General features: G+C 53.2%; 2 protein-coding genes across 2 annotated transcripts; one reads left to right on the forward strand and one right to left on the reverse strand.

Annotated features, from left to right (window-relative positions):
- The first annotated feature begins 2,446 nt into the window (after nt 1-2,446).
- FAM131A (family with sequence similarity 131 member A) lies at nt 2,447-8,048 on the forward strand. The gene is made up of 6 exons (XM_007935945.1): nt 2,447-2,534; nt 3,157-3,296; nt 5,462-5,555; nt 5,813-5,995; nt 6,169-6,285; nt 7,573-8,048. The coding sequence occupies exons 1-6, from the start codon at nt 2,447-2,449 to the stop codon at nt 8,046-8,048; spliced, it is 1,098 nt and encodes a 365-aa protein (XP_007934136.1).
- A 1,613-nt stretch (nt 8,049-9,661) lies between these two features.
- Nucleotides 9,662-24,817, reverse strand: CLCN2 (chloride voltage-gated channel 2). The gene is made up of 24 exons (XM_042780295.1): nt 24,746-24,817; nt 22,097-22,253; nt 21,825-21,956; nt 21,344-21,472; nt 21,124-21,257; nt 20,936-21,013; nt 20,778-20,856; nt 20,524-20,649; nt 20,338-20,422; nt 20,149-20,250; nt 19,000-19,084; nt 18,681-18,836; nt 17,799-17,868; nt 17,436-17,546; nt 16,990-17,203; nt 16,539-16,672; nt 16,161-16,333; nt 15,913-16,027; nt 15,600-15,673; nt 15,330-15,389; nt 15,154-15,192; nt 14,849-14,953; nt 9,984-10,070; nt 9,662-9,856 (listed from the first exon to the last, which is right to left on the reverse strand). Exons 1-24 carry the CDS (start codon nt 24,815-24,817, stop codon nt 9,662-9,664), a joined length of 2,712 nt encoding a protein of 903 aa, XP_042636229.1.
- Between the last annotated feature and the right edge of the window lie 717 nt (nt 24,818-25,534).

Below are 25,534 nucleotides of genomic sequence, written 5' to 3' on the forward strand. Positions count from 1 at the left end.
TTTTATTTTCTGAAAATCACTCTTGGGACGGCCGTCCTCGCTGCTGGGGGCATATGCCCCAGCCCCCACACCACCCCTGCTGCTGCCTGGGCAGGGGTAAGGGGGGGGCACGGTGCCTGTAATTATTAAACGTGAATTCAATTAAGCTCATTGCCTCTCTGATTTATGGCCTGCTCCCTCTGAAGAAAGGGGTATGGATAGGTGGGCAGCCTCCTTTCCAGAGTTGGCATTGTAGCACTTCCTGTGGTCTGGCACCTTTCCTGCCTCTTCCCCTGTCCATGATCTCTGGGGCTGGTGAGTCGTATTTCCTGGGAGGTTGGGCACTTAAAAGGCATGATTGGGTACTCTCCTGGTTAGGAGGGGGAAAAGACAAACAGCATGTGGATATTCCTGCTGGTCTCTACTGTCCACTGCAGTGTGATCCAGATCTCATGTGGAAAGCTCTAGGTATTAGGCTGTCCTAGCTGGAAAAACCTTTTATGGCTTCGAGTTCCCTGTAAAATGAATGTAGCAAAAAAACAAAAAATACGGGTTTTCTGCCTCCATGTAGTGTGGCTGGGTGGTTCAGGCCCAATTTGAGTTTCTTCCCTGGCTTAAGTATCCCTTTGCAGCCTTGGGAGAGGTTTATTCTAGTCTCGGTCCTAGGCCGTCCCTGCGTGCCTGTGACGTCGTTCTCGCCCCGCCTGCTGTAGCTAGTGACGCTAGTGGTCACGCCCCCGCCTTCACGTCACCGGCCCGTTTCCCTCTCCCGGGAGCGGCGGCGGACGCGCGGCTCCCAACCCCCCCTTCTTTCACGGGCTCTCCCCTCCCCTCCCCGGTGGCTGCTACGGCCTGACCCTCTGCAAGGCGATGGCCCGGGCCCCGAGCACAGGCTAGCGTGCCTGGATTTCCGGCATGGGCTGTATGGGCTCTCGGAGCTCTACGGGTGAGGGTAAGAGGCGGAGGCCGGGCACGATCTGGGGAGTCGGGCTTCAGCCGTTCGGTTCGCGGCGGGCTGCGGGTGCGTGGGGGTTTGAGGAGAGGGTCGGTGTCAGGAGAGGGAGGAGCTTGCATCCGGTAGGCGGGCCCGGCAGGAGGAGGGAGCTGGAATGAGAGGGAAGGGGCTATACCTCTTCGGTTCGCTCTTGTGGCCTGCCTTCTAGGCTTTGCAGGGCAGTCTCGTGGCCTCGTCGCTTTCCGCCTGCATTCCCATCTCTGAGGGTGGCAGGAGGTGCACAGCTTTGGGAGGGGCTAGTTAACTTGATGCTCTCATCTTCTAGCCCTTGGCGACTGGCCTTGCATGACCCCCTCTCCCTCAAATACCTTTACCGTCCCTGCCCTGGGAGTGGCCCATTGCTGGAAAATCTCCTCTCCTAACGTTGTGTCTCTATCCCTTAAGGAAGTAGGTTGCAAACACTGGCCAATACTCAAGTACAGAGTTTTTGCCTAAAACTTAATCATTCTTTCAGAGTCAGCTGGTTGGTGAGGGGAACTGGGGCCACATTTGAAGGATCTCTGAGCACCTAACCCCCTCTCACTTCTTAAAACTGTTTTAATTTTTTTTACCCCACCCCCAGCAAAAACAAATCGAACCACCCAAAGAGGAAGTCCCACCATCAGGTCTCCCAACACCTGCTGGCCCTTGCTTGTGCCTTGGTTCCCATGGATGGTGATGCATGCTGTGGCCTGGCCTTAGTCCTATGCATTTAAGGTCTGCCAACTTACTTATTTCAGTGCCATGAAATTCTCTGAGCCTAAAACCAGGCAAGGACTTGTGACATTGAGGACTGGGTTTGGAATGGATCTTGCATCTTCAGAGCAGGTGGTCAGACACATAGGCCTTAGCGCGGTTGGTACTTGAGGTTCTCTGGAGCTAAGACTGGCAGAGATTTGTACTTCCCTTGGGTTCCCATAAGGAATTCTGGGATTTGTAGTCCTAAAATAACCTCATGGCTATTGAAGCTGAGAATCAGCAGATTTCTCTGACATACCTTACCCTGCTAAGGCTTGGAGTTCAGGAAGGCATTCTTTCTTATAGTCAGGGAAGAGTTTGGCTGACCTCAGGACTGGCCTTGAGAACCCTGAGTAGGTACCAGTTGGGCCCAGGGATGGCCAGTAACCTCATGTCTTCCTTCTGGTTGGTAGCATTTCTGGGGACCACCAGCTGGCTGAGGCCCAGGGACAGAGACGGCTCCTCCAGCTAAAGGTCAGTTGTGATGTACACTGCCCAGTGGCCCTGTCTAGGGGATGGGCCTCAGCTCCCGAGCCCCAGAGAGCTCGATTGGGCCCTTCACACACCCACCTCCTTGAAACCATGAGGCAAGAATGTTCTCCTTATGTGTGACTAGGCAAAAGTTCCAAGTGGGGAGGGGACTATCTCAGCATCCGGAGCCAAAACAGGAATAGAACTGGGAGCTGAGCCTGGAGTGGTTCTGGGCTTTTGATTCTCGGCATCAACACAGCCAGTATGCCTATGATTTCTGTGCTGGGCAAAATGTTTGTGTGGCAGCGTGAAGGGCCTGGAGGACGATGGACTTGTCAGACAAGTCGCAGAGGTGAGACTATGGACCATAGATATAATCTGGGAGGTGATGGGAAGGTGAGGAGAAGGGTGCTCAGGTGGCAAGAGGAAAATTACTCTGGCTTGGATGTTAGGAACCAGGTGGAAGCAGAGAAAGGACCTGGGGCCAGAGAGAGCATCTAGAAGGGGTTTTAAGGGACTGAAGTGAAAATCAGAACAAAATGAGTTTGTCATTAAAGAAGAGTAAAGATCTGCGTTTCAGCTGAGGCTAGTGACAGGAAAGAACCAAGGCAGCAGGAGGAGCCTACGAAGGGTCCAAGGTGTTGGTGGGGGACAGTGATTGTGGTAGAGAAATTCTGTGTGCTTTCCAACAGGAATAGGTAGTCTGGGAAACAATTTATCAAAATTTGGGTTTTTTTCTTTGGGTTTTGATAGTAAAATATATTAAGAGGAGGAAGTGGGCAACCACAAAAGATGGCCCTAGGGTGAAGACTGTGGGATAAGGCTTTCAGAGTTAAGGAGAGCACCAAGTGGGTTGCTTATATGCTGGGAGGTGGGGGGAGGGGTAAAGAAATGTGATATGGTGACAATGGATGAAAATGGGGGTCCTGGCAGAAGTGGGATCCCAGCTGAACAGTTTTCCCCACACCTCTCAGTAGCCTCGGACCCTGCGTGGGCTGTGGAGTGGATCGAACTTCCTCGGGGTCTCTCTCTAACCTCCTTGGGATCTGCTCGGACCCTCCAAGGCTGGAGCCGGTCCTCCCGCCCCTCTGTGGACAGCCAGGACTTGCCAGAGGTGCTGGGCCCCTGGTGGTGGTGGTATGTGGGGAGAGGACTGTATTCCCATAAAGGGGATCTGTATATCTGTATCCCACCCCCGCCTCGCCAGCCTGTTTCTGGCTCCCTTTTCCTGTGAGCGGAGGCGCTATCCGGCTGGCTGGGCCGCAGGGCCGCCCCCGCCTGGTCTGCTCTGTTAGGCGCTGTGCCATCGGGCGGGCCAGCTCGAGCCTGTGGCGCTGACGTAAGCGCATCCCGGGCCGTATCCCGGGAGACCCTGTTGCATGGTGATGGGTTGCCAGGGAGACATACATCTTTTCGCTGAGCTTTGGTTGCAGCTGCGCGAAACTACACGAAGCACCACCGGGAAGGCGGTGGCTAGGGGGCGTGAAGGGAGGGAGATAGGGAGGGAGGAGAGCGATCCAGGAAACACTCAGCAAGTGCTCCTCCCCCACAGGCCTGGCCGGAAGCCACCGGCGCCCCCCTGGGGGCCCTGCCCCTCAGGTACTAAAGGGGGGGGAGTGGGCGTGCCAAGGTCAAGGAGCAGGCAGAGGCCCCATTCGTGAGAGGTGGGAATGTGATCTAGGAAAGCTAGGCAGCTGAGGTAGGGGCTGTTTCTCTGACTTAATTCATTCACTGAGAGAAACATTTGCTGAGCTGGCCAAGAAGCACTGAACCAGGTGCAGGGTGGAGGTAGGGACCCAAGTGAATCCCACTAAGGCCCTGCTACCTGGCCTCTCAGGAGAGATGCAGGAGTAATGTGTGTATATGTGTATTGGTGGGGGTGCAGAGGGCTTGAATAAGAAGGAGAGAAAACTGTGGCTGAAAGCATTATTAGGAGGTGGCACTTGAGTCAGGCCTTAAATGGTGAGGAGCATTTTGTCTGGCAAGGCTGATGTTTTTAGCCCAGAGGAAATCTGGGTCCCTTTACCTGGAGGCAGGAGGGCTGCCCTCTGTCTGGGAAGGTTTGAGCAGTGAGGTTTATTGAGGGTTTTCAATGTGAAGCCTGCACTTCATTGGGCAGTGGGAGAGCCCTGAAAGGATTTTAAATGAAGACATGCTGTGACTAGTTGTACTCCAGGAAAATTATTTGTTTACATTTATACCCTACTTCATTTAGCCTATGTGTTTGAAGAGATCACCCTGTACCAGGCACTGTGCTAAACTGGGGTGCAGCAGTAACTAAAACAGACCAAGCTCAAAGAACTTAAGATCAGTGAGGGAGACCAACAAGTAACAAGAACATGCACAAAGACCTAACTACACATTGTGATGCAGGGCCGTGAATGGAGTACATTGATAGAGGATAGTGACTTGTCAGACAACAGGGGGGATGAACTACTGGAAAGTGGTTAGGAACGGTCTTCACCAAGGGTGGTATTTCAGCCAAGCCCTGAAGGTTGAGAAGGAGCCACTGGCCAGCCATGGGTAGGGAGAAAGAGAGACTCTGTGTGTGCATGTGATGACACATACAACGTTCTAGGCTGAGAAAATGAGATTGGAGGAGGCTTGTGCCACTCTGGATAGGAGGCATTGAGGGCTTGAGGAGGGTCAGTGGCATTGGGAGTAGAAAGGGTAGTATCAGAGGCAGTTTGGAGGTAGAATCATTAGGTCTTGACAACAGATAGGGGCAAGCAAAGCTTAGGGAGAAATTGATGGTTTGGAGCCAGGGTGAATGGGAGAATGGTGGGTGATGCAAAGTAAGGAAATCAGGAAGTAGGGCCAGATGTGGGGAGAAGGTGTTGGGTTTGCTTTTGGTCATGCTGAGTTTGGGGCTCTCGTAGGCAGTTTAGAAACAACTAGAATGTGTCTGAAGACTGAGAGGTGGAGGGCACAAAGAAAAGAGGATGCTGAAGAAGACCCTGATGTTATACCCTCTCCATTGCTCTTCTCCCCTCTTCTCAGAGGCCTCACTCCATGGCTCTCCAGCCTGTCTTCTTCCCCTCTGGGAGCTGGGAAGATAGAGGGTTAGTGGCAGTCTTGTTCCCTTGGGCCTACTTGAGTCTCCATTGCTCCCCGGGAAGACACAATTTGTGCTTACACTTCCTAGCGGCCACTGGGACATAGGTGCTGCCCTGGTATCCCTTCCCAGCTCCTGACTCCAGCTTCTGGGTGGTATATGGGCATGTGGAGGAAGTCATTGCTATCAGTGGGGCACTAATCCTCTGGTGATTGTCATGCAAGGTGAATGTTGGAGACACAGTCGCAATGCTGCCTAAGTCCCGGAGAGCCCTAACTATCCAGGAGATTGCTGCGCTGGCCAGATCCTCCCTGCATGGTATGCTACACGGCTCCCATCCCCATGTCTCTGGCCACTTTGTCCTTTCCCTTCCCTTCTGCACATGCCCTTTGGGACTATATCCTATGACTTCTTGCTAGGATCTCTTTTCCTCTCTTTCTCAGATAACTCTGATCCCCATATCTGCCCACCCAAAAGCCTATGTGGACCCTAACTACCACACCCCTGGCATTCCTTGACCAGTTGCTCCCTGGCCCATAATCTTACCAGGTTTCTGTATCCTGTCCCACCTCCAGGTATTTCTCAGGTGGTGAAGGACCACGTGACCAAGCCCACTGCCATGGCCCAGGGCCGAGTAGCTCACCTTATTGAGTGGAAGGGCTGGAGCAAGCCTAGCGACTCACCTGCTGCCCTAGAATCAGCCTTTTCCTCCTATTCGGACCTTAGTGAGGGTGAACAAGAGGCTCGCTTTGCAGCAGGTGGGTGTTGGAAAGAGGATCAGCCACATTTGTCATCAGTGCGCTCTCTTTATCTCCTGGGCTCTGTTGTGGGGTTTGGAGTCTTTTTCACCACCACACCCCCTATCCTGCCTCCAGGCTGAGCCCTAATCTTAGCTCCCCTCTGCTAATGAATTCTGTGTTCTCCCCCGCAGGAGTGGCTGAACAGTTTGCCATTGCCGAAGCCAAGCTCCGGGCATGGTCTTCAGTGGATGGTGAGGACTCCACGGATGAATCCTATGATGAAGACTTTGCTGGGGGAACTGACACAGGTGAGGGGACATCCCTTGCTAGTGCTGCCAGCTAGGGTCGAACTGCCTGATAAGCCCCGGGGTTGCAAAGCTGCACCCAGAATACCCTAAGCCTTTCGAAAGGGAGAAGAGAGGGGCAGACTGTCCAGGCATTCCAAGGACAGGAGTGGGATCTACACTCAAAGGTGGATAATGAGCCATTGGAAATGGAGCAGTTCTTTTTTGCCGGGTGCTGAGTCTTTTCTGACACCTTTTCTGCAGCTGTGTCTGTGGAAGGGTTAGTTTGTGCCTGTGCTTCTCCCAGCTTGCTGGCTGGCTGTGCAAGACAGAGGAGCTGCAGTGCAGCCTCACAGCATCTCTCAGGCCCCAGGCAAACAAGAAAGCGTGCTGGGCCTGGAACAGCCCTGGCTCCAGCTCAGTATCTTTGCATTCCAGTGGAGACCTTCCTGAAGGCCTTTCTCTGGGCCAGTATATGCACAGGGGACCCTGGGGTGGGGTGGGGGGGTGTGCACAGCTGCACAGCCCTCCTTTCATCATCCACTCCCCTCCTTTCTTCATCCACTCCCCAGACCACGTGGTGGCTGGCTTTCTCTGTAGCTTCAGGTCTCAAGCCTCATTGGCCTCCCTGTTCCCCTCCTTGCCTTTGAAGATTGCCTCTACCAGCCCCCACTCCTCCAGCTAATTAACAAACTCTCCAAGGTGGGCAGTACATTAGAGTAGATCAGATGCTGCTGTGGTCCAGAGGACACTGATTTGGATGCCCAAGGCCAAGACAGAGCCCTAAACTACAAACATTTTTGTTTGATTGAGTTCCAGGCCTGCTTCGAGCCCTAATAATAACTTTTATCTACCTAGTCCATGTGGAATCTTTGTGCGAATTAGAAAAAGGCACCCCTTTCTCCGGGCAGTGCAGTCTCATGCCAGGGCATGCTGCTTGGTGAGTAGAGTGTGGGCTGGATTTCAGTCCTCACTCCCTACCTTGGACAGGCTTCTCTTGTGCAGTGACCAACCTACATAACAATATATGGTGGCCCTGCTTTATTGCTTGCTTACTGTGTGCCAGATTCTGTTCTTTAAACAACCCTGTAAGGTAGGTACGATTTGAATCCCCAATTCACCATTAAAGAAACTGAGGCACTGAGAGGTTAAACGACTTGCCCAAGGTTCCCCAGCTCATGGTCTTACCCACCCCCCGACTCCCAGTGCTATGAGGGAAGGTAGAGGGAGGCTGGAGTAAATAAGGAGGGGTTGTGTGTAGCTAATTGAAATGGGGCCAGCAGAATTGTCTTCTTTTCTCTCCTCCACCAGACATATCTGGGCAGCTGCCCCTGGGGCCTCACCTACAAGACCTCTTCAGTGGCCGGCGCTTTTCCCGGCCTGTGCGCCAGGGCTCTGTGGAGCCTGAGAGCGACTGCTCGCAGACCGTTTCCCCAGATACCCTATGCTCTAGTCTGTGCAGCCTGGAGGATGGGTTGCTGGGCTCCCCGGCCCGGCTGGCCTCCCAGCTGCTGGGCGACGAGCTGCTCCTCGCCAAACTGCCCCCCAGCCGGGAAAGTGCCTTCCGCAGCCTGGGCCCATTGGAGGCCCAGGACTCACTCTACAACTCGCCCCTCACGGAGTCCTGCCTTTCTCCTGCTGAGGAGGAGCCAGCCCCCTGCGAGGACTGCCAGCCGCTCTGCCCACTGCCAGTGGGCAGCTGGGAACGGCAGCGGCAAGCTTCGGATGTAGTCTCTTCTGGGGTGGTGTCCTTAGAAGAGGAGGAGGCACAGCCAGAAGAACAGTGACCGAAATTCTGCCTGGTGGTGGCATGTGTCCCCTGGTTTCAGCTGGGGGCAGAGTCTGCATGCCCAAGTTCGGGCACAAGGCTTCCAGCAGAGCTCCACAGCCCAGAGGGCTCCTGGGGGCACTCACTCACTCCTCCGTTGTGTGTTTTGCATGAAAGTGTTTGGAGAGGAGGCAGGGCCCGGGCTGGGGGCGCATGTCCTGCCCCAACTCCAGGGGTTTGCTGGGGGTTGCCCGGGGCCCCTGGGGCATGGCTACAGCTGTGGCAGACAGTGGTGTTCATGTTCTTAAATCAAAAAAGCCACACACATTTCCTCTTCAGATGATACAAACCCGAGGGGATTGTTGTGACTGGGCTGTGTGGCCGGCTTGAGTGGAGGGAGCCTGGCCTTTCCCTCTACCCACCCCATGCCTCTTTCTTTGCTTCTCTCTTCATCTCCAAGTCCATGTGCAGTGCTTGATAGAATCACCCCCACCCAGGGGGGCTGGCTCCTGTGCCCTCCCAGAGCCCACTGATCAAGACCTCCCCTAAGGGCCCCTTGCTCAGCTGGGCTTGTACTGTGCTTTACCTCTCCACTGTCTCTAAATCTTTGTCTTTTTTCCTAAAGAAAGAGGGTTTTTGGTCCGTTCTTTCAGTTGGGTCTTCTCTGGGAGGTGTTGGAATTGTTAAAGCAAGTATCTTCTACCCTTTTCCTGGCCCCCTGAATGAGGTCTGGGCTTTTTCCAGCCTTCTTTTGGCCCTAGTGGGGGAGCAGAAGATGTGTGGGCAGGGGCCTGGCAGCTCACAGCTAGTTACACTGCTCATTCATCCAGAGCTTTCTTTGGGATGGAATCAGAAGGGATGGCTGTTTGCTACAGAGCTGTGAATTTAGTGTTCTTCCAGAGACGGCCACAAGGGGGCTGGGGGTGGCAGGGCAATGGTCAGTCATGCCTATGTGAGGCAGAAATTGTGCCAATGACTAACAATCATGAGGGAAGAGGGTAGTGCCTTTCTTGGTTGACAGGAAGGCCAAAGCTAGTCCTGGGGACCCCTGCCCCAGCTAGGCTCTTCACAGCCAAACTCCTAGCAGATCCTGTGTTCCAAGGACACTGGGCTCTAGAGTTTTATGGCTGTGGGTGGCTGCAGATTTAGGAGCCTTGTAGGCTTTGATATATAAGAGGGTCCAAGATAACAAGAGCCAGCAGGGCACAGGTATTCTATATATAAGTGGCTCATTAGGTGTTTATTTTGTTCTATTTAAGAATTTATTAAATTAATATAAAAATCTTTATAAATCTCTATATACATCTGGTCATTGTAGGTTCCAGTATAAACCCATCTTAGTTCCACCCTTTCCCCCCTTCAAAGGGGGAGCAGGGTCAAGTGATCCACCCCCATGCCACCAGTGCAGGGCTGGTTTTCCTGCCCCTGGGAAACATGATGCAGGTGGGCGCTGGTTCAGGTTCCAGGTAGGATGAACTGAGAGAGGCTGGCACCCCAGGTCTGGAAGGGGCTGGGGTTCCAGCTTCCGCCTGCAGCTTCTGCCTACTTTGCCAAGGCAGAGGGACTATGAGAGTTGCAGGATCTGGGCCACCAGCTACGGTCCTCACTATCCCTGGCTGCCTATTGAGGGCTTCACTGGCACTTGTCGTCACTGTCAGAAGGGCTGCCCTCCCGGGGAAGGCCATGGCGGGAGCGGGGCCCCCAGAGTGCATGCACCTCAGTGGTCTCTGTGTCACTGCTGCTGGTGGCGCTGTCGCGGAAGCTTGCAAGGGGTGGCCGGACTTTCACACCCTGTGCTGTGACAGAACCCTCAATGGCCTTCCGGAGCTGTTAAGGGGAGAGGGTCAGGTATCTGGAGCTCCCTGCTCAGAGGCATCTTCCCTTGGTGAGCTGGACATAAGCATCTGTGCCTTTTTGGAAGCAGAGGTGGCTTTGGCGGCCACTGTTATCTCACCTCCTTTAGTGTGACAATTCCAATGAGCCGGCCAATGCTTGTGACGTATGCATGGTCTACTCCCAGCAGTGAGAAGATGGTATGAGTCTGTAGGGTACGAGAAGATATGCTGGGCTTAGTGTGAGGGGACATTTCTTTTTTTTTTTTTTTTTTAATTTGTTATTTATTTTAATTTGTTGTGATTTGGGTGAAGATTTACAGAGCAAATTCACTTTCCATACAGCAGTTCACATATACTTTGTCTCATGTCATTGACCACAGTTTACCACAATGCAACAGCTCCTCTCCCACTTCCTCCCCATAGTTACCTCTTCCCAGTGACCATCTCTCCATACCCTCCTACACCCTGAGCTGTCTGAGGGGATGTTTCTTAACTAAAGGCCAAAGGATTACAGGGTGATAGAAGATAGTGAGGAAAGGGACAGGATGACTGAAGGGAAAATGTTAATGAAAATTTGATAAAATCCTTAGGCTGCTTATGTTAATGGAGAATGGGGACAAAAGGAAGGAGGATGTAGAAAAGACCAACTGTTCAAATATGACATCTAATGATGGGCCAGACATATACTTGGATTTTCTTACATTATTTGATTTCAGTTTTGTCCTGAGAAGTAGGTATTGCACCCATTCCACAGAAGCAGCAGCATGAGGTATTCTGACTGACTTGCTCCAAGTCACCATTAAGAAGTGCTTATGGGCCCCAAGCTGCTTTTTCCACATTATGCTAGAGGGAGGAAGTACAGCCCAGTCCTGTGTAGGTGCCCTGTCAGTCATGGGTATGCTCAGAGAGGGCGGTGGCCACATTCTTTAAGGGCGCTGGCCCTGTGTTCTGTGCTTTTTGCCCCACCTTCTAGTGGCTGACAGACCACTTTCCATTTGCCCTCATTAGCTGGCTGGCCAGTTTAGATCTCTCCACTCTGGCTCCCACATCCCAATCTTGCCTGAAACATTCTATAGCTCTCTCACAGTTTGCTTTTCTACAAGCAGCATCCAGGGCCTGGTGAGACTCAGCTTGCAGTCCAGGAAGACAACAGTCATTCCCATCCCCCATGTTTTTCTTGTTTGGGCCCTCCTCCAAGCTTTCCAGTGTGATCACCAAGGGTTCAGAAATTGTCAGCCAGTTCCCCTAGTGCTGTAAGTAGATTTTCTTGAACCACATGTCTTGAAAAACACTTTCCTGACTCAGCAGTTCCTGGAATTTTTGACCTATCATTTATCTCACTGTTCACAGTTTACTTGCAAGAGTCTTGGTTTAATGTTTGGATCAAAATGGGCATTAATAACCTGGCTTCTTGAGTATCAATTACGCAGAACTCATTGTTTAACACTTTTTAAAAGTTTTCTCATACAGTTGCTACATTTCAGCTTTAGGAAGGGATTTCCAGAATTTCCCAACCTCTCCCCACCGAGGATATGATTGTATTTCTAGTTAAAAGGGCCTAGAAGTCTAAACTGTTGTAAAGTAGCTCTTCTGCACTTCTTCATTAACTTTATGTTGTTAGCAAGTGCCTCCACTATCTACCTGGATTCCTAGATGCTACAGGTTAGTTAAATCCATTGTCTGACTTCAGAGGGAAGTATCTTTATTATAGTATTTCCTGTTTTAATAATCCCTTAGTCTTGTTTTATGGTCAAATAATCCCTCTTATCTTCTTAAATAGTTCCCCTGGTTCCCCCCCACACCCCCAAATCCTAATGAGTTCTGGCCCTTTCTTTAGGCCCTAGTGGCAGTGGTTAAGTGCCTAGCTGCCAATCTAAAGGTCAGCTCTTGGAACCCACCAGTTGCCCTGTAGGAGAAAAATGGGAAAGTCGGCTTCCACAAAGATTTACAGTCTTGGAAACACTATGGGGCAGTTTTACCCTGTCATACTGGGTTGCTATGAGTTGGGATTAACAGCAATGGGTTTTGTTTAGTTTATGCTTTAAAATTTGCAACCCGTTTGTCCCCCGAAATCATTATTACCAATCTAATTGCTGAACATCCTGGCTATTCTGATTCCCAGACTCACCACCCCTCACCAGGTCTTGGGCTGCACATCCTAAGAGTTGTCTTGCTTTTTGTCTCCCTTTCTTCCAAATTGGTTCTGCCACCCTAGTGCTCTTTCTCAATGTGAATTAGAGCCCAGGTTCCCTAGACTGGCTGATGAGGCCCTTCCCCAGTGACCCTAGCCTGTCTTTCCAGCTTCAGATTCATCCGTGCACTTCAGCTTCTAGCGTCACATAATCACTCATCCATTTCTGAAAACATCCATTTCTTCCACATCTTCAGCCCTTCCCCCTTTACATCCCACTAATCTGGTAGCCTAGTGCCTAAGGCATTTGACTGCTAATCAGAAGGCTGGCAGTTCAGACCTACCAGCCACTCCTCAGAAGGAAGGTTGGGCAATCTACTTCCGTAGTGATACCGCCTCGGAAACCCAAGGAGGGGTCGCTATTGAGTCGGATCCGACTCGACAGCAGTGAGTTTGGTTTTGGAATCCTAACCCCCACCTGTCCCCCCCCACCTCTCTGAAGCCTTTCTCAATGAGAGTCACCCTTTCCCTTCCCTCGGTGTTATATACTTGTCTCTAATAGAGGCTTGTATCACAGTGGAGTATAATTATTTGTTGACATGTCTGTCTTCCTCAAGAAACTAAATTCCGTGAGGGCAGAGATAGTTTCTTATTCATATCTTCCATTGTTCATCTCTCAGTGTAAGTAGTAGTAGTGATTCTTGACATTGAATACTATTCCAGGCACAGGCTTCACATAAATTAACTCCCTTAATCCTCAGAAATATCTATGAGGTAGGTACTATTATCCCTATTATACAGATCAGGAAAGTGAGGCACAGAGAGGCCAAGGAAGTACTAAGGTCACACAGCTAGTTAATGTGGCAGAGCCAGGATTTGGGCTCAGCCAGTCTGGCCCTAGTGCTGGGTACTCTTAGCCTCCCCAACTCCTTCTCCAGGTAGGTTGCCTCTGAATGAATGAGGTGCTTAGCAGATATGGGGATCTCCTCCAGTTGCACAAGTCCCTAAATAGTCCCCAGTGTATTCTCTCTCCTCTGAATGTTTCCCTTCTGAACTTAATTGGGCTACTACTTATTGATTCCTCAGGCCTACAAGGACATTTTGATCTTTTATGTTCTTATCGCTTCCAGTTCTTTGTACTTGCCTTAGTCGGTTCCTCAAAGGCTTCTTCTCTTCCTCTGATTTTTAACTTGTAACAAACACCTACTTGTTCTTTTCATTTTAATTTAATTAGACACCCTGGAGCCCATTGGTGGGCCCCCACTTTTTGAGCTTGGGAACAGTGAATTGATAGGGAGTGGGACAACGTGGCCTTCTGCAAGAATCCTGGGATTAGGGCCAGGATATCTGGGCTCTGGGCCTGACTGCTATACTGACTCAGACAAGGGACCTCCTCACTGCACGCCTCAGTTTCCCCATGGTTAAATCCACAGGCTTTGGAGTCACATTATCTTAGATTCCAGGCCTGGTTCTGCCACTTACTTAGCTGTTGTCCTTGGGCAACTTGCTTAGTCTCTTTGGATCTCAATTTTAGAGTGTGGTTGTGAGGATTAAAGTAAATGTGAAGAGCTTAGTATAGTGTCTGGCACATAGCAAGCATTCAAAATCAGCCAGCAACAGTATTCTTCTCTTTATCTTCCTACTTATCATCATGGAATGTTTAAGGGTTAGGACCATTGTGGAAAAAATTTTAGAGGTTTTAGGAAGAAAGAGTTTAAATAAAAAAGTTAATATGTTATTCTCAGGCCTATCTCTTTTTCTTGTAACATCACAGAGGTTCACCCACTCACTTTGATCTGAGGTCTTTACCCAAGGCTTGCAAGTTTCTTTATTATCTTTTGATTTTTTGTTTCTCTTTTGTTCTGTGTCCTTCCTGACTCAGCCCCTGCTTGCCTGTGCTATGCTGGCTCTTAAGTAAAGCTGTGTCTGCCATATGGCAGAAGCTAGAAGCCCAAGCTGTAGGCCTTGGAAGTGTTCACTCGCTGCCTTCACATTATGTCTGTCAAAAATTTACCTAAAATATCTCTTGGCTTTTGCTGATCTCAGGAGCTCTCTTATCAGCCCACTGGATGTGCCTGTACTCCCTTCCTCCTTTGGAAGCCTGAAGGTGCTCAGTGATACTGACTGCCCCTCCTTGGAAGGCCCTAAAGCAGTCAGTCCACAAACTACTTCCTCCCTCCTTTGGAAATGGTCTGACGATCCACCAACCTGTCTGTACCCAATTTCCCTCCCCATTTCTGCAGCTGCTTCATGAAAGCCTGCTTTGCCCTTCTGCTGGGCTTCCTGTTCCCCTACCAGTTCTCCTTTGGCCCACGTTAAGTCAGACTTTCTGGGGTCTGACATTCCGAGCCCCCACTGGGCATTTCTCATCTTTGTTTATCTCTTCTCTCCAGTGTCCTCACTCCTACTTGGGAGTTGGTTAGCTTGTTTATTAGATTTTTTTATCCTGCCTGTTTCTCACCCCCCCCCCCCTTTTTTTTTTCCCAGTGTGGGTGTATCAGCCTTGTTGGACTCTGGCAGCCTCCTGCCTAGCTCTGACCCTGGCCTGGCCTTCTGGCTTTCACCCAGTTCTAGTCCTGTCTATGCTGCTGCTTTGGTTCAGAGTTTCCTGGGGGTAGGGCTGAGCAGAGGAGAAATGGTGCCTGGTTCCACTGGAGAGCAGGAAGAGGCAAAGGGGCTCTGGTTCCCAGTTTCCCATCATCCTTGAAGCAATGTGGCGAAAAAGCATCCTTAGCACTGAGCCCACTCTCTGTACCTCTTTCCCTTTGGCCCAAGACCAGACTTGTATGGGGGACCTAGATTCCTACCCTGTCCTCCTGAGAGCCCAGGCTAGGCCCAGGCCACTGGCTCTACCTTGTGCAAGGAGGTCCTCTCCACCAGCTGGAAGGGGGCAGGGTCAATTTTGCAGTCACTGAAGTTGACTGGCTCATCTAGTTGCTGCTCCTCCCATTCCAGAATCTGGGGGGGGGGGTGGAGAAGGGAGGAGGGGTTGTAAGACCAGGAGAGTGAGGGAGGTGGTGCTAATAGGTGCTTTCACCTCCCTGAAAGCTGGCCTGTCCATTTTCCCACCCGATGGTCCCTCCCATAAGGATAACAGCCAAGATGATGGCTGAACACACCCAGGAGGAAACAGGGTCCAGAGTCCAGTCACACCTTACCTCCTGAGGGGTCATCTCGCCTTCCAGGTCTGAGTCACTCTAAGAAGGAAGGTTGGCAGTTAGAGGCTAGGGGCGGTAGGTGTCTCCCTCTACTCTGAGGGTGGGTTTTACACAGCCAAGACCCTAGCTGTCCCTGTCTAGTGCTCCTGGGCTGCAGGGAGAAAGAGAACACTTACTGCCAGGGAGATTCGGACCCGCTTCAGCTTGCGCTTGTCACATGATTCCGACTTCTCCAACTTTATTAGAGCCAAACCAGAGAGAAGAGTTGATGTTATAGGGAGAAAGGAAGGGAAAGTGGTGGAGTCCAGGAGGAAGGTATACTGCAGGACCAGAACTGACAGGACTGCAGAAGGGCAGGGAGAATGGGGGCAGGCACTGCAGAGTTAATAAGTCAGGGTCAGACAAGGAGCTGTGGAGAAAGAACCAGGAGAGGGTCCATCACTCACCTCTGAAGCAGCTTCGGGAGGTGGGCTCCCACAGAAGAGGCTCCTGAGGGCAATGCCTGCAGATTCCCCGCTCCCTGTGGGCCAAACACAAGGCCCTCAAGTGCAATGTTATCTTTTGAGGAGAGGGCCAGGAGAGGTGAGGAAGGCAAGGGGAGGGGTGTCCCAGATCTACCCGCCCACCTGGGCAGCCTCTTCCAGTTGGGATGTGCTCCAGCAAAAGGGTTGGGCAAGGACTTTAATGAAGCTCAGTGGCCAGGCTCAGGATCTGTCTATTGGAAGATGGAAGGGAGATGCTAGTGGGAGACAGGCTCACCTGTGGGACTCTCTCCGTGATTCATGGTGTTGCTGGACCCTCTCTTGAGAGCAGGCTTTAGGGGTTTGTGACTCTCCCCCCGGGCTACAGGGAAGCCTGGGTCCTCTGTTTTCTCCTGCATGGGCAGGAAGGGGCTGACGAGGCAGTGGCTCCATACCACCCTCTATGCAGCCCTCCCCATCAGTCTACACAGTGATGTTCAGGAAGCCAGCGGGCATGGGGCGGGGGAGGCAGCATTTCCCCCTCACCTGGAAGCAAACAGCAGTGTCAGGGCTGGGAGGATGCTCCTGATCACATGGTGGAGAGGCCTGGGTGGCTCGATGCTCCTGTATGTACTGCCGCCTGCGGGCTGGGCTAAGCTGGGCCCCCAACAATGCCACCACTTGTGAGCGCTCAATGGAACCCAGCAGAATCATGGACTCTAGACAGAGCAGGTGGGAGGACTCAGGAGCTGAGAGTTCCACCCTCCTTGGCCTTTTCTTACACCTAGGGTGGGGCCTTGGATACATGGTAAATGGGGGCCCCTTAGAACAAAGGAGACTGGTCTTGTGTTCCTATCCTGTGCCCCTCCCTGAAGATGGAGTCCTGGGAGATGCCCCCAGCACTGGGCCCCCTCCTGGCCTCACCAGGGGACTCCACTAGTGCCAACATTCGGCCCTTGGTCCTGTGCAGCGCCAACCGCAGGTCCCGGAAAGTGCAGCTGAGGGCCACGTGGGGAACATCTCGTACCATAATGTCCTCCACTCGCACCCGGTACTGCCTGGGGGCAGAGAAGAACACTTGGTTTGTGGTTTGGCATAGAAGGGTAGGCCAGAGCATCACTTTCCCAGGGCAAGGAAAGCCTGAGTCGATGGGTATGAGGACCAAGGGCCAAGGAGTGTTTCCCACCCTTCTTTCTGATTAGGAGGGGCCAACCATAGCTCCTCAAGGTGTGGACAAGTGCAGCTCAGACTAGGAGAGAGCCAGGTAGGTAGTCTCCAGGTTTCACTGGCTTAGGGCCTTGGTGGTGGTAGATGCAAGGGGGTGAGCACCCAGCATGCCTTCTCCTGCCTCCCCCCCACCCCCAGCTTTCCATACTGGTGGCGGCCCCAGCCGAGTTCTGGCAGATAGGGCAGCTTCTTGATGCGGATGATACTGTCATAGAGTGAGGGCTGTAGGCTCTGAGCAACAGCATTGGCCAGGATGACGGCAATCATGACGGGCAGGATGTGGGCAATCTGGCCTGTGAGCTCGAACACAATCACGGCTGTGGACACTGTGTGTGTCACTGCTCCCGCCAGCGCGGCTGCCCCTGGGGACAGCTCCCATCAGTATCCTCAGGATGCCCAGGCCCCAGATGACCCTCTCCACCCAGGGGTGGGTCCTGTAGGAGGCCCTCCTTGCAGGGCTGCTAAATCTAGGCTTGAGGATTAGACCTCTGCATCTGAGGGAAGGCCTATGTTGGCCAGCAGGGGGCATCAGAGCCTCAGACCCTGTGGCCAGGCAAGAGGTCTTCCCACCCAGATCTGGACCTGGGTACTTACCTACTACTGCATAGCCCCCGGGCACAATCCGGTAGGTGCTGCTGTCAGTGTGGATCCCATCTGGGAACCAAGCAGCCATGCTTTCGCCCACCAGACGCCCAAATGCTGCTCCTTCAGGGAGGGGAGTGGGAAGAGAAACAGGTAGTGGAGGGGGAGGGCAGGGGCACTAGGAAGAGAGAGGGTCAGAGGGTGGGGGAGGGCCAGCGGGTCATTCAGTGCAGGGGAAAGCCCTGTGGGTTGGGGGCTGGGGCTAGACCAAAACCCACTCCCTGAGCAGAGAGGCAATGAATGACCAGGGGATGTTCAGTGGGTGGCCAAGGGGTGAGGATGGTGCAGGCTGGGAGAACAGGCAGCTGAGCTCACCAATGACAAAGACAGGCATGAAGGCCCCACAGGGCACTGGGATGGTGGTGGCCAGAGCAGACATCCAGAACTGTAGGCAGGAGACAGTTCAAACAGGCACAGAGACACCTCTCAGGCCCCAGGCAGCCATACACCCCAGAGGAACTCACTGTCTCGGTTAAGCACAAATATCCTACCTATCCATTCATTCTCCCTTGTTGTTGTTGTTATGTATCGTCAAGTCGGACCTGACTCATAGTGACCCCTCTGTAGGTTTCTGAGGTAGTATCGCTATGGAAGTAGATTGCCCCATCTTCCTTTCGAGGACTGGCTGGTGGGTTTGAACCGTCAGCCTTCTGGTTAGTAGTCAAGTGCCTTAGGCACTATGCTACCAGAGCTCCTTAGGGATGGTGAAAGGAAAAGAAAGGCAAAAGGAAGGGAAACTACTCAAACCAAAGTGGGTTCAAATCCTCACCTGTGTGACTTTGGGCCAATTTGTGCCTCAATTTCCTCATCTTTAAATTGGGGACAATACCTTTCTCATAGCACTGTGATGAGGCTTAAAGGAGTTAACATATGAAAAGTGCCTAGGGCCATGCCTGTCATCTCATAGACCCAATCAAACCCACTGCCAACTATTGTTGTTGTTGTTGTTGTTGTTATGTGCCGTAGAGTTGGCCCCGACTCATAGCAACCCCTCCTTGGGTTTCCGAGGCAGTATCACTACAGAAGTAGGATTGTTCAACCTTCCTTCCGAGGACTGGCTGGTGGGTTTGAACCGCCAGCCTTCTGGTTAGCAGTCAAGTGCTTTAGCGACTATGCTACCAGAGCTCCTACTGCCAACTATTAGCACTCACCTAATAAGCCTATGTAAATATTAGCTATATATGTAAGCAGCCCCACCTTCATGAGAATGAAGATGACCAGTGTAAGGAAGACATTGGCACGCGGTGGGCTCCAGGCCTGTGAGGTGCCAGGTGGCTCTAGCTCCTCCACCAGTCCCTGTCGGACCCAGGTCCGGTTGTCAAACAGGGTGACCAGCGTCTCTTTCTGTGAGAGCTATAGGTGAACAGGGTGGCTCAGGCTGGGGAGCAGAGGGAATAATGGGAAGGGGCCCAAAAGAATCCAGGGGGAATAAGGAATCCCACAGTGCTGCTGGGGCTGGGTTTAGAAGGGATACATCCCAAGGGAAAGTACAAGTTCTTGTTCAGCTTTGGGTTACCTGTCCGGCCATGAACTGCCCAAAGCCAGGAGGGAAGGTCAGAGTAGAAATAAGCAGGGTCACCAGTGCTGGGAAGAGGAGGCGTCTAGACAAGAGAGGGTTCACTGTATCAAACATGGGTGGCACACTTACTATGGACTGGTGATAGGCTGGGTGCCCTCACATCCTTCAGAGCTGAGATCAGAACAGAGCCATGGCTCTTACATAAAAGCACACAATGCTGAGAGAAGTCCCCTTTGTTGCTCATGATACAGTAGCTCTGAGGGTGATGGTAGACTGGAGCTGTTCTAGGAGCTCAGGGTATGACCCAAAGACCTTTCCGTCAACTCCTGACTCCATAAGTGTATAGCAGCAGCAGAAAGTCCACCTTCCAGTTCTCTCTTGGGCACCTCTGAGCTGTGACCCCACCCACCTACCCCCAGAATCCTTAATGAAGGGCACATTGTTGAGGATGTGGAGAAGTTTCTGCCCACAGCTGTTCCCCTGTGGTGACTTAGAGTGAAGGTCAGTGTTGGGGGAAGCTGGGGTCACTCATGGCAGTCAACCAAAGGTGCTGTAAGGAACAGGCTCAGCTGGCTGCTCTCTCCCTGAAGGACGTCAGTCCTAAGGGAAACCTCCCCACTTCTGATGCTCGGTCACAACTGAGAGAGCTGTGCAAGTGGCACAGCTGGAAAGGGGTGCTGGAGATAAAAATGTCATCAATCCCCAGTTTCACGGGGGGAAACTGAAGTTCAAACACTCTAGAGAGCATTGCTGCCTGGGCCAGGTAAGGAAACCTCAGTCTTTAGTTTTTAGTCCTTCAGTAGCAAAGCAACAGCCCACTCCCACGGCACTTCCCAGGCTTGGAAGTGGTTGATAGTTTTCTGTTTCCGCATCACCTGGACAATCTTCTAGTTCAGGTAGACAAAGAGGGCTCCCCCAAATGCCCTCCGCCACTGACTAAAAATTTGAAAGTGCCAATTTCAGGTAATTTATGTAAAGTTCAAAATGCTTTGTCAGCCTGGAAAACACTATGGGCTGATTTACTCAATGGGGTGCCTGTTTTGGACGGGGCCTCTGTTTGACAGCTACCTGTGACTATCTCCCTCCTCCTCTGTGACCCTCACACAATCCAAAAGCAGTCTAGAGAAGAGCCTAGAGCCAACTCACTTCTTCATAAGGAAGCGGTTGATGGTTTTCTGTTTCCGCATCACCTGGACAATCTTCCGGTTCAGGTAGACGAAGAGGGCTCCCCCAAAGCCACTGGCGATGCTAGAGAGGGAAGAAGCACCAGGGTAAAAGAAGTCCTCATGGAGACCTCTCTCTTCTCTGACAGCCCCCACCCCCACAGTGCCTCACCCAATAACAGCAAAGGCTGGCAGCTCCTGCAGGTCAAAGGGGAAGTCGAGCCGAAATCGGGTTTTAAAGAGAGCAGTAATGGTCTCTGAGGGAAAGACAAGAGTAGCAGAGGGAGGCAGGTCTACCTCAAGGGCTGCCCACTTGAGCCATCTCAGGGGGTCCCCTCAGCACCCTCCTCCTCCATACCTTCATCACGGTTCCAGACAGCCAAGACCCGGAAGATGAAGGCACTGAAGGTGGCAGCAAAGAAGCCTCGCCAATAGTTCCGCACAGCGAAGAAGGTGGAGGTAACCTCAATGCTGAACAGGACGCCTGTGAGGAGGCCGGGGAGGGTGCTATTTGAGGCCTGTGTGTGTTAAGGCGTCAGACCCAGATCAGGCCAAGGAGGAGACGTCAAAGGCAAGGTTGGGGGGTTGGACTGACTGAAGGGCCTTGGCTACCTCCAATAGGTGCCGCAAAGCAACAGCCCACTCCCACGGCACAGGCAGCGGCCAGCATCTCCGTGTTCCGGGATTCATTCTGAGGGAAGTGGTGGGAAGGGGTAGTCAACTATGAGCTTAGCAGCATACCCTTCCTCTCCCCTCAGAGTCTGCTTTACCTCATAGATGCCCCCAAAGAGGGAGAGGAACTTGCTGAGTAGGGCGGCACACATGCTTGCAATATGCACAAAAGGGCCCTGGGGGTGGGGGCAGATGGTAAGAGGAATAGGGCCTACCTTGACCTTGGCCTGCCTCTTTCGCCCCACTGGGGAGGGACTTCATCCTGCCCCAACCTACAATCAATCACCTCTTTGCCAAGTGGCATGCCGCTGCCCAGTGCACAGGTCAGCCCAATGACCTTAGCTACAAAGGTCTTGAGAGTGAGGTATTCCTTCAGCACCACTCCCCGCAAGATGGTCTTCATCTCGGGGATGCCAGATCCTGGAGGGATACATTCCCGGAAGAGTCATCCGAGGTGCTGTTTTCAGGCAGTCCCACCTCTGCCTTCCCCTTCCCTCCTATTGTACCAACAGCCTGAGGAGCCAGGATCTGTGTAAATCCTGCTGAGAAAGTGATGAGGACAACGGGATAGGTGACCCAGGCCAGGTACTGGAGCAAGATGTTGGTGTTCAAGCCCCGGGACATCCACTGCTGAGCTGTGGGAAGAAGACATGCTGCTGGACTCCTTATGTGCACACCCACTCCTCAGGCCACTGGGACATCTGACAAGTTGTCCCAGGTTATATCACACAGAGCCTGGGCTCAGAGGGTGCCAAGGTGGCCCTAGATGGCATTCCCTGGGACAGACCACTATAGGAAGGAGGGTCAAGTGGGAGATTGAAGGCAAGTTGTGCCCTATGAGACTGGCACTGATTATGTCCAAAGAAGGGGTGGTCAGGGTGGCTGGGGAAAGTGGTCAATGGCCAAGTAGCTAAGACACCTGGACAAGTGGCATGGAGGAAGCAGAATGGTTTTTCCCAGCGGTTCCCTGGCAGTTCTTGTCCTCACCCTGCAGACAGGCAGCAATGGCATAGTCCATGACCCAGCTGACCAATGCCATAAGGAGCCCCAGCAGGACCAGGAAGATCCAGTCTTCACCAACTCTGGACACTAGGAACTTGTGGCAGCGGACGGAACAGACTGAGATCAGGAAAGGGAAGAATGGGAGGTTGGCACCGAGGTGTGCCTACCCTTTTACACCACCCTGCCCATGGAAGACTCAAATGGCGTCTCAGCACAGTACAGCACAGCTAGGTCCCCCACCCCACCATGGGGCTCACTGCGGCATCGGGCGCAACGGCTCTGTCCATATTCTAGGAGCTCTGGGGGAGTCCGAGGGGATGGGGGGGCCCTCCAGGACTCAGGCCCTCCCAGGCGGATCCGAGCAGCTTCCTCTTTGGCAAAGGCTCCAAGGTCCTGAGTATATCGGCCATACATCTGGTGCAATGAGGAAGACCAGGCATTAGTAGATGTGTGCTGAGTAGGGGAGAGATCCTGGAACTTCACCTCCCTTTTTCACAGTCCTTGTATTGTATAGTCCCTCTTGAACCCACAGTTCCCACTCTGACTTGGGGTATGGGAACAATGCACATTGCAGACTGTGGGGGCAGTCCTGGCCAGAGTAATCGGGACGCCAAGGTACACAGCTCTGGGGGTGGCAGAATAAGCAGTCCTCTTCTCACAGGCCTTGGGGGAGGGGCACTAAGGAGGAGTGGGAGCGAAGGCCCTAGAGGAGAGAAAGACTGAAAAATCTAAGGCACAGAGTCTGAAAGTGGGAGGAGGGAAGGTCAGAGAATAAGGGATGGTCAAGAGCTTATGGATAACAATAACAGCCTCATGGGACTGGGGGCAGCTCAGAGTTGGGCCTAGGAGCAGGCGGGGCCCCAATCCTTATCACGTTCTTGCTGGGCCTCTGGCCTGTGACCGACTCTGTTACACCCTGCCACCCCCCCCCTAATCCCCTTGTCCCCAGTTCCCACCCCCACCAGCCTCCCAGTCCAGCTGGGAGTAGAGTGCCTCTCAGGATGGGTGGAGAGGGTTTGGTGGCCTCAGTCCCACTCTGAAGCTGCCCTGAGCCCAGAGGTTTGGGGCACACCAGAGCTGCTGATAGTTGTGCTGTGACTGGATGCTGGGGTAATGGGACGGGAGAGTCACAGAGCCTTGGCTAGACCTGCCAAGCTGGGCGTATGTTGGGGGGGTTGGGAGGAGTAGATTCCGGCTGCCACCCGCAGAGCTTCGGGACACAAAGGGCTCCTGTTGGGGCTGGGGTGGGGAGGGGAGAGGGAGAGAAAGACAGAGACAGAGGGAGGGTGAGAGATAGACATGAGGAGAGGGAGGAGAAGCATTGTTGTTGTTGTTGTTGTTATGTGCCATCGAGTTGGCCCCGACTCATAGCGACCCCTCCTTGGGTTTCCGAGGAGGGGTTTCCGACTCATAGAGACCCCTCCTTGGGTTTCCGAGGCAGTATCACTACGGAAGTAGGATTGCCCAACCTTCCTTCCGAGGAGTGGCTGGTGGGTTTGAACTGCCAGCCTTCTGGTTAGCAGTCAAGTGCTTTAGCCACTATGCTACCAGAGCTCCTAGAGGAGAAGCATAGAGAAAAGGAATTAGAGGAGAAAGAGGGGAAAAAGGAAGCGAGGGGAAGTGATGGAGAAGAGAAAGGAGGAGACAAGAGAGTGGAGAAAGTAAGGAGAAAATAGAAAGAGAGTTGAGCATAAAGAGCAGACACAGTGTAGGAGGTGGGAGGTGAGTGTGTGAGGGAAAGAAAGACAAAGGAATCAGAAGGAGAAGAGGGAGAGGCTGGTGCAGAGAATACCCAGGAGAGAGATTGACCCTGAGAGTGAATTCCAGAGATAGGGACGGAGTGAAGCAGATGGAGATGTGGCTCTTGACAGACACTATTTCAGAGGCCAGGTGCCCGGCTTGGCTTGACCAATGTCCCTATCCTCAGCCTGGGCAGACAGAAACCTCCCACTCTTGTTTCCTTCCCCTCACTCAAGTGCCACTCCTGCCACCTTCCTGGGTCATCCTGTTTTATCCAGTCACTCTCTCTAGTAACTGGGCACCTCCCAGCCTTAGTTACAGCCTAGGGCCCCTTCCTCCACCTTCCTGGGCAAATTCCAGCCCAAGCTGATGAAGAGACACAGGGCTGATTACCTTCCTGAGGCTTGGGTCTCCTACTCCAGTGACAGTGAGGAGGGGCAAATACCTTCTCAAACACTAAATAAGAGTGGAGGGCATGAGTCAGCTCACAACCCCAGGACCCCTGCTTCTAATGAGGTCAAGGGACACCCCTGGGATGGGTGGCAGCTGGATACCTAGAGTCAGCAAGGACAAAGGTCTCAATTCCCATACCCCAAGCTCCTGTCCCCCAAGGTGGCAGGCCACCTTTTTCTCGGTCTTCTCAAGGGTTCCTGCTAATGCTGGGTTGCAACACCCCAGGGGTAGGGCTGGGGCTGGGTTTGGGTCTGATAATTTTTCTTCGACACCTCCCTGTTTCTAAGGCTAGCACCGTGCCATGCACATAGTGGGGGGATGGAGGGACTGTAGGGAGAGAAAGTTCAAAGGTGTGAGTGGTGATGAGGGTCAGGGGTGAAGAAGGTATTGAGACTAGGGCTCAGGTGGTGAGGGGAAGGAGGAGGAAGGAAAGTGTGTGTGTGTGTGTGTGTGTGTGTGTGTGTGTGTAGGGTGTGAAGGAAAGGACACCTGGGACATTGTCCTGATGTCATTGTCTTCTTCAGGCCCCAGCTTCGGCCAGAAACCTGCAAACAGCTTTTGCTCCCCTTGGTCCTTCAGCTTCTTAGACGCCCGAGCCTCAGTTTCTCCAGTTCAGAAGGCTAGGGCGGTGTTAAAGCAGGCCCCGCTCCAAGGGTAACCTGGAGCAGCGGTCCTGGAGAGTACTTCTTCCGACTCGCCTCGCCTTCACTTACCAGGGTCTGCTCGTACTGCAGCGCCCGCGGCTCCATCCCTTCCTCCGCTGCCGCTGAGGCTGCGGCCGCCATCTCCGCACACTGCCCTTCTCGTCTCCCGCTGAGGCTCCGGACTGGGCCGGGACTCGGCCCCTGGTCTGCAGCGCCTGCTCCGGAACCGGACCGGTCCCCGCAGCCACAGCGGCCGAGCGCAGAATACGGCGGGCCCCGGGCGGGCGCCGCTGGCACAGCCTCCCGCTCTTGTACCCTCCTCGGCGGGCGGGCCGAGGGCGGTGTCCTCTGCGCTGCTCCGCCCGCCTGCCCATCCGGAGGGGGCGGCCTAACTCTGCCGGGGTCTGCTCTGAGGCCGCCTCCCAGGCTCAGGAGAGGCGGCAGGGGGCTCTTGGGCCGCGCGAGTCCGCGCCCTTTCCCCGCGGAGGCCTAACGCAGAGTGGGGCGCCCCGGGACAGGGCGGGGGCGGGCCCACTGGCACGTGGAGGAGCCCGCCTGGTACGCGACTCCTTGCGCCGTGGCGGGAGAGGCCGGAGACGCCGGAGCTCAGGCGAGCTTGGGGTCCGGGGCTGCAGAGCCCTCTAAATCGGATTCTTCGGTTTCAATCCCTCTCTCTGGAGCGGCGCCCCCTTGGCTTCTTGCTGGAGGCGATCTTCCGAGACCCGCCTGGAAAGGCCTCTTAGTGCTGCCTGGGGTGAGAAGCACAGCTGCGGGGACCCTGAGGGGAATTCTGGACCCAGAAGGGGTAGAGTCGGGAGAATGCTTGGAACTGAGACTCTCGGTCTCCCTCATCTTTAT

This window comes from Orycteropus afer, unplaced genomic scaffold (assembly GCF_000298275.1).
Source record: "Orycteropus afer afer isolate SDZICR_OR568_19922 unplaced genomic scaffold, OryAfe1.0 scaffold00032, whole genome shotgun sequence".
NCBI classification, from domain to species: Eukaryota; Metazoa; Chordata; class Mammalia; order Tubulidentata; family Orycteropodidae; genus Orycteropus; species Orycteropus afer.

Coding starts and splice junctions, on each gene's coding strand:
- FAM131A (XM_007935945.1), top strand. CDS start 2,447: ATGCCTATGATTTCTGTGCTGGGCAAAATGTTTGTGTGGCAGCGTGAA. Junction 5,556..5,812: donor GGCCAGATCCTCCCTGCATG/GTATGCTACACG, acceptor TCCCACCTCCAG/GTATTTCTCAGGTGGTGAAG. Junction 6,286..7,572: donor TGCTGGGGGAACTGACACAG/GTGAGGGGACAT, acceptor CTCCTCCACCAG/ACATATCTGGGCAGCTGCCC.
- CLCN2 (XM_042780295.1), bottom strand. CDS start 24,817: ATGGCGGCCGCAGCCTCAGCGGCAGCGGAGGAAGGGATGGAGCCGCGG. Junction 20,857..20,935: donor TCTTTGGGGGCATCTATGAG/GTAAAGCAGACT, acceptor CACTTCCCTCAG/AATGAATCCCGGAACACGGA. Junction 16,673..16,989: donor CTCGGCTGGGGCCGCCACCA/GTATGGAAAGCT, acceptor CTCTGCCCCCAG/GCAGTACCGGGTGCGAGTGG.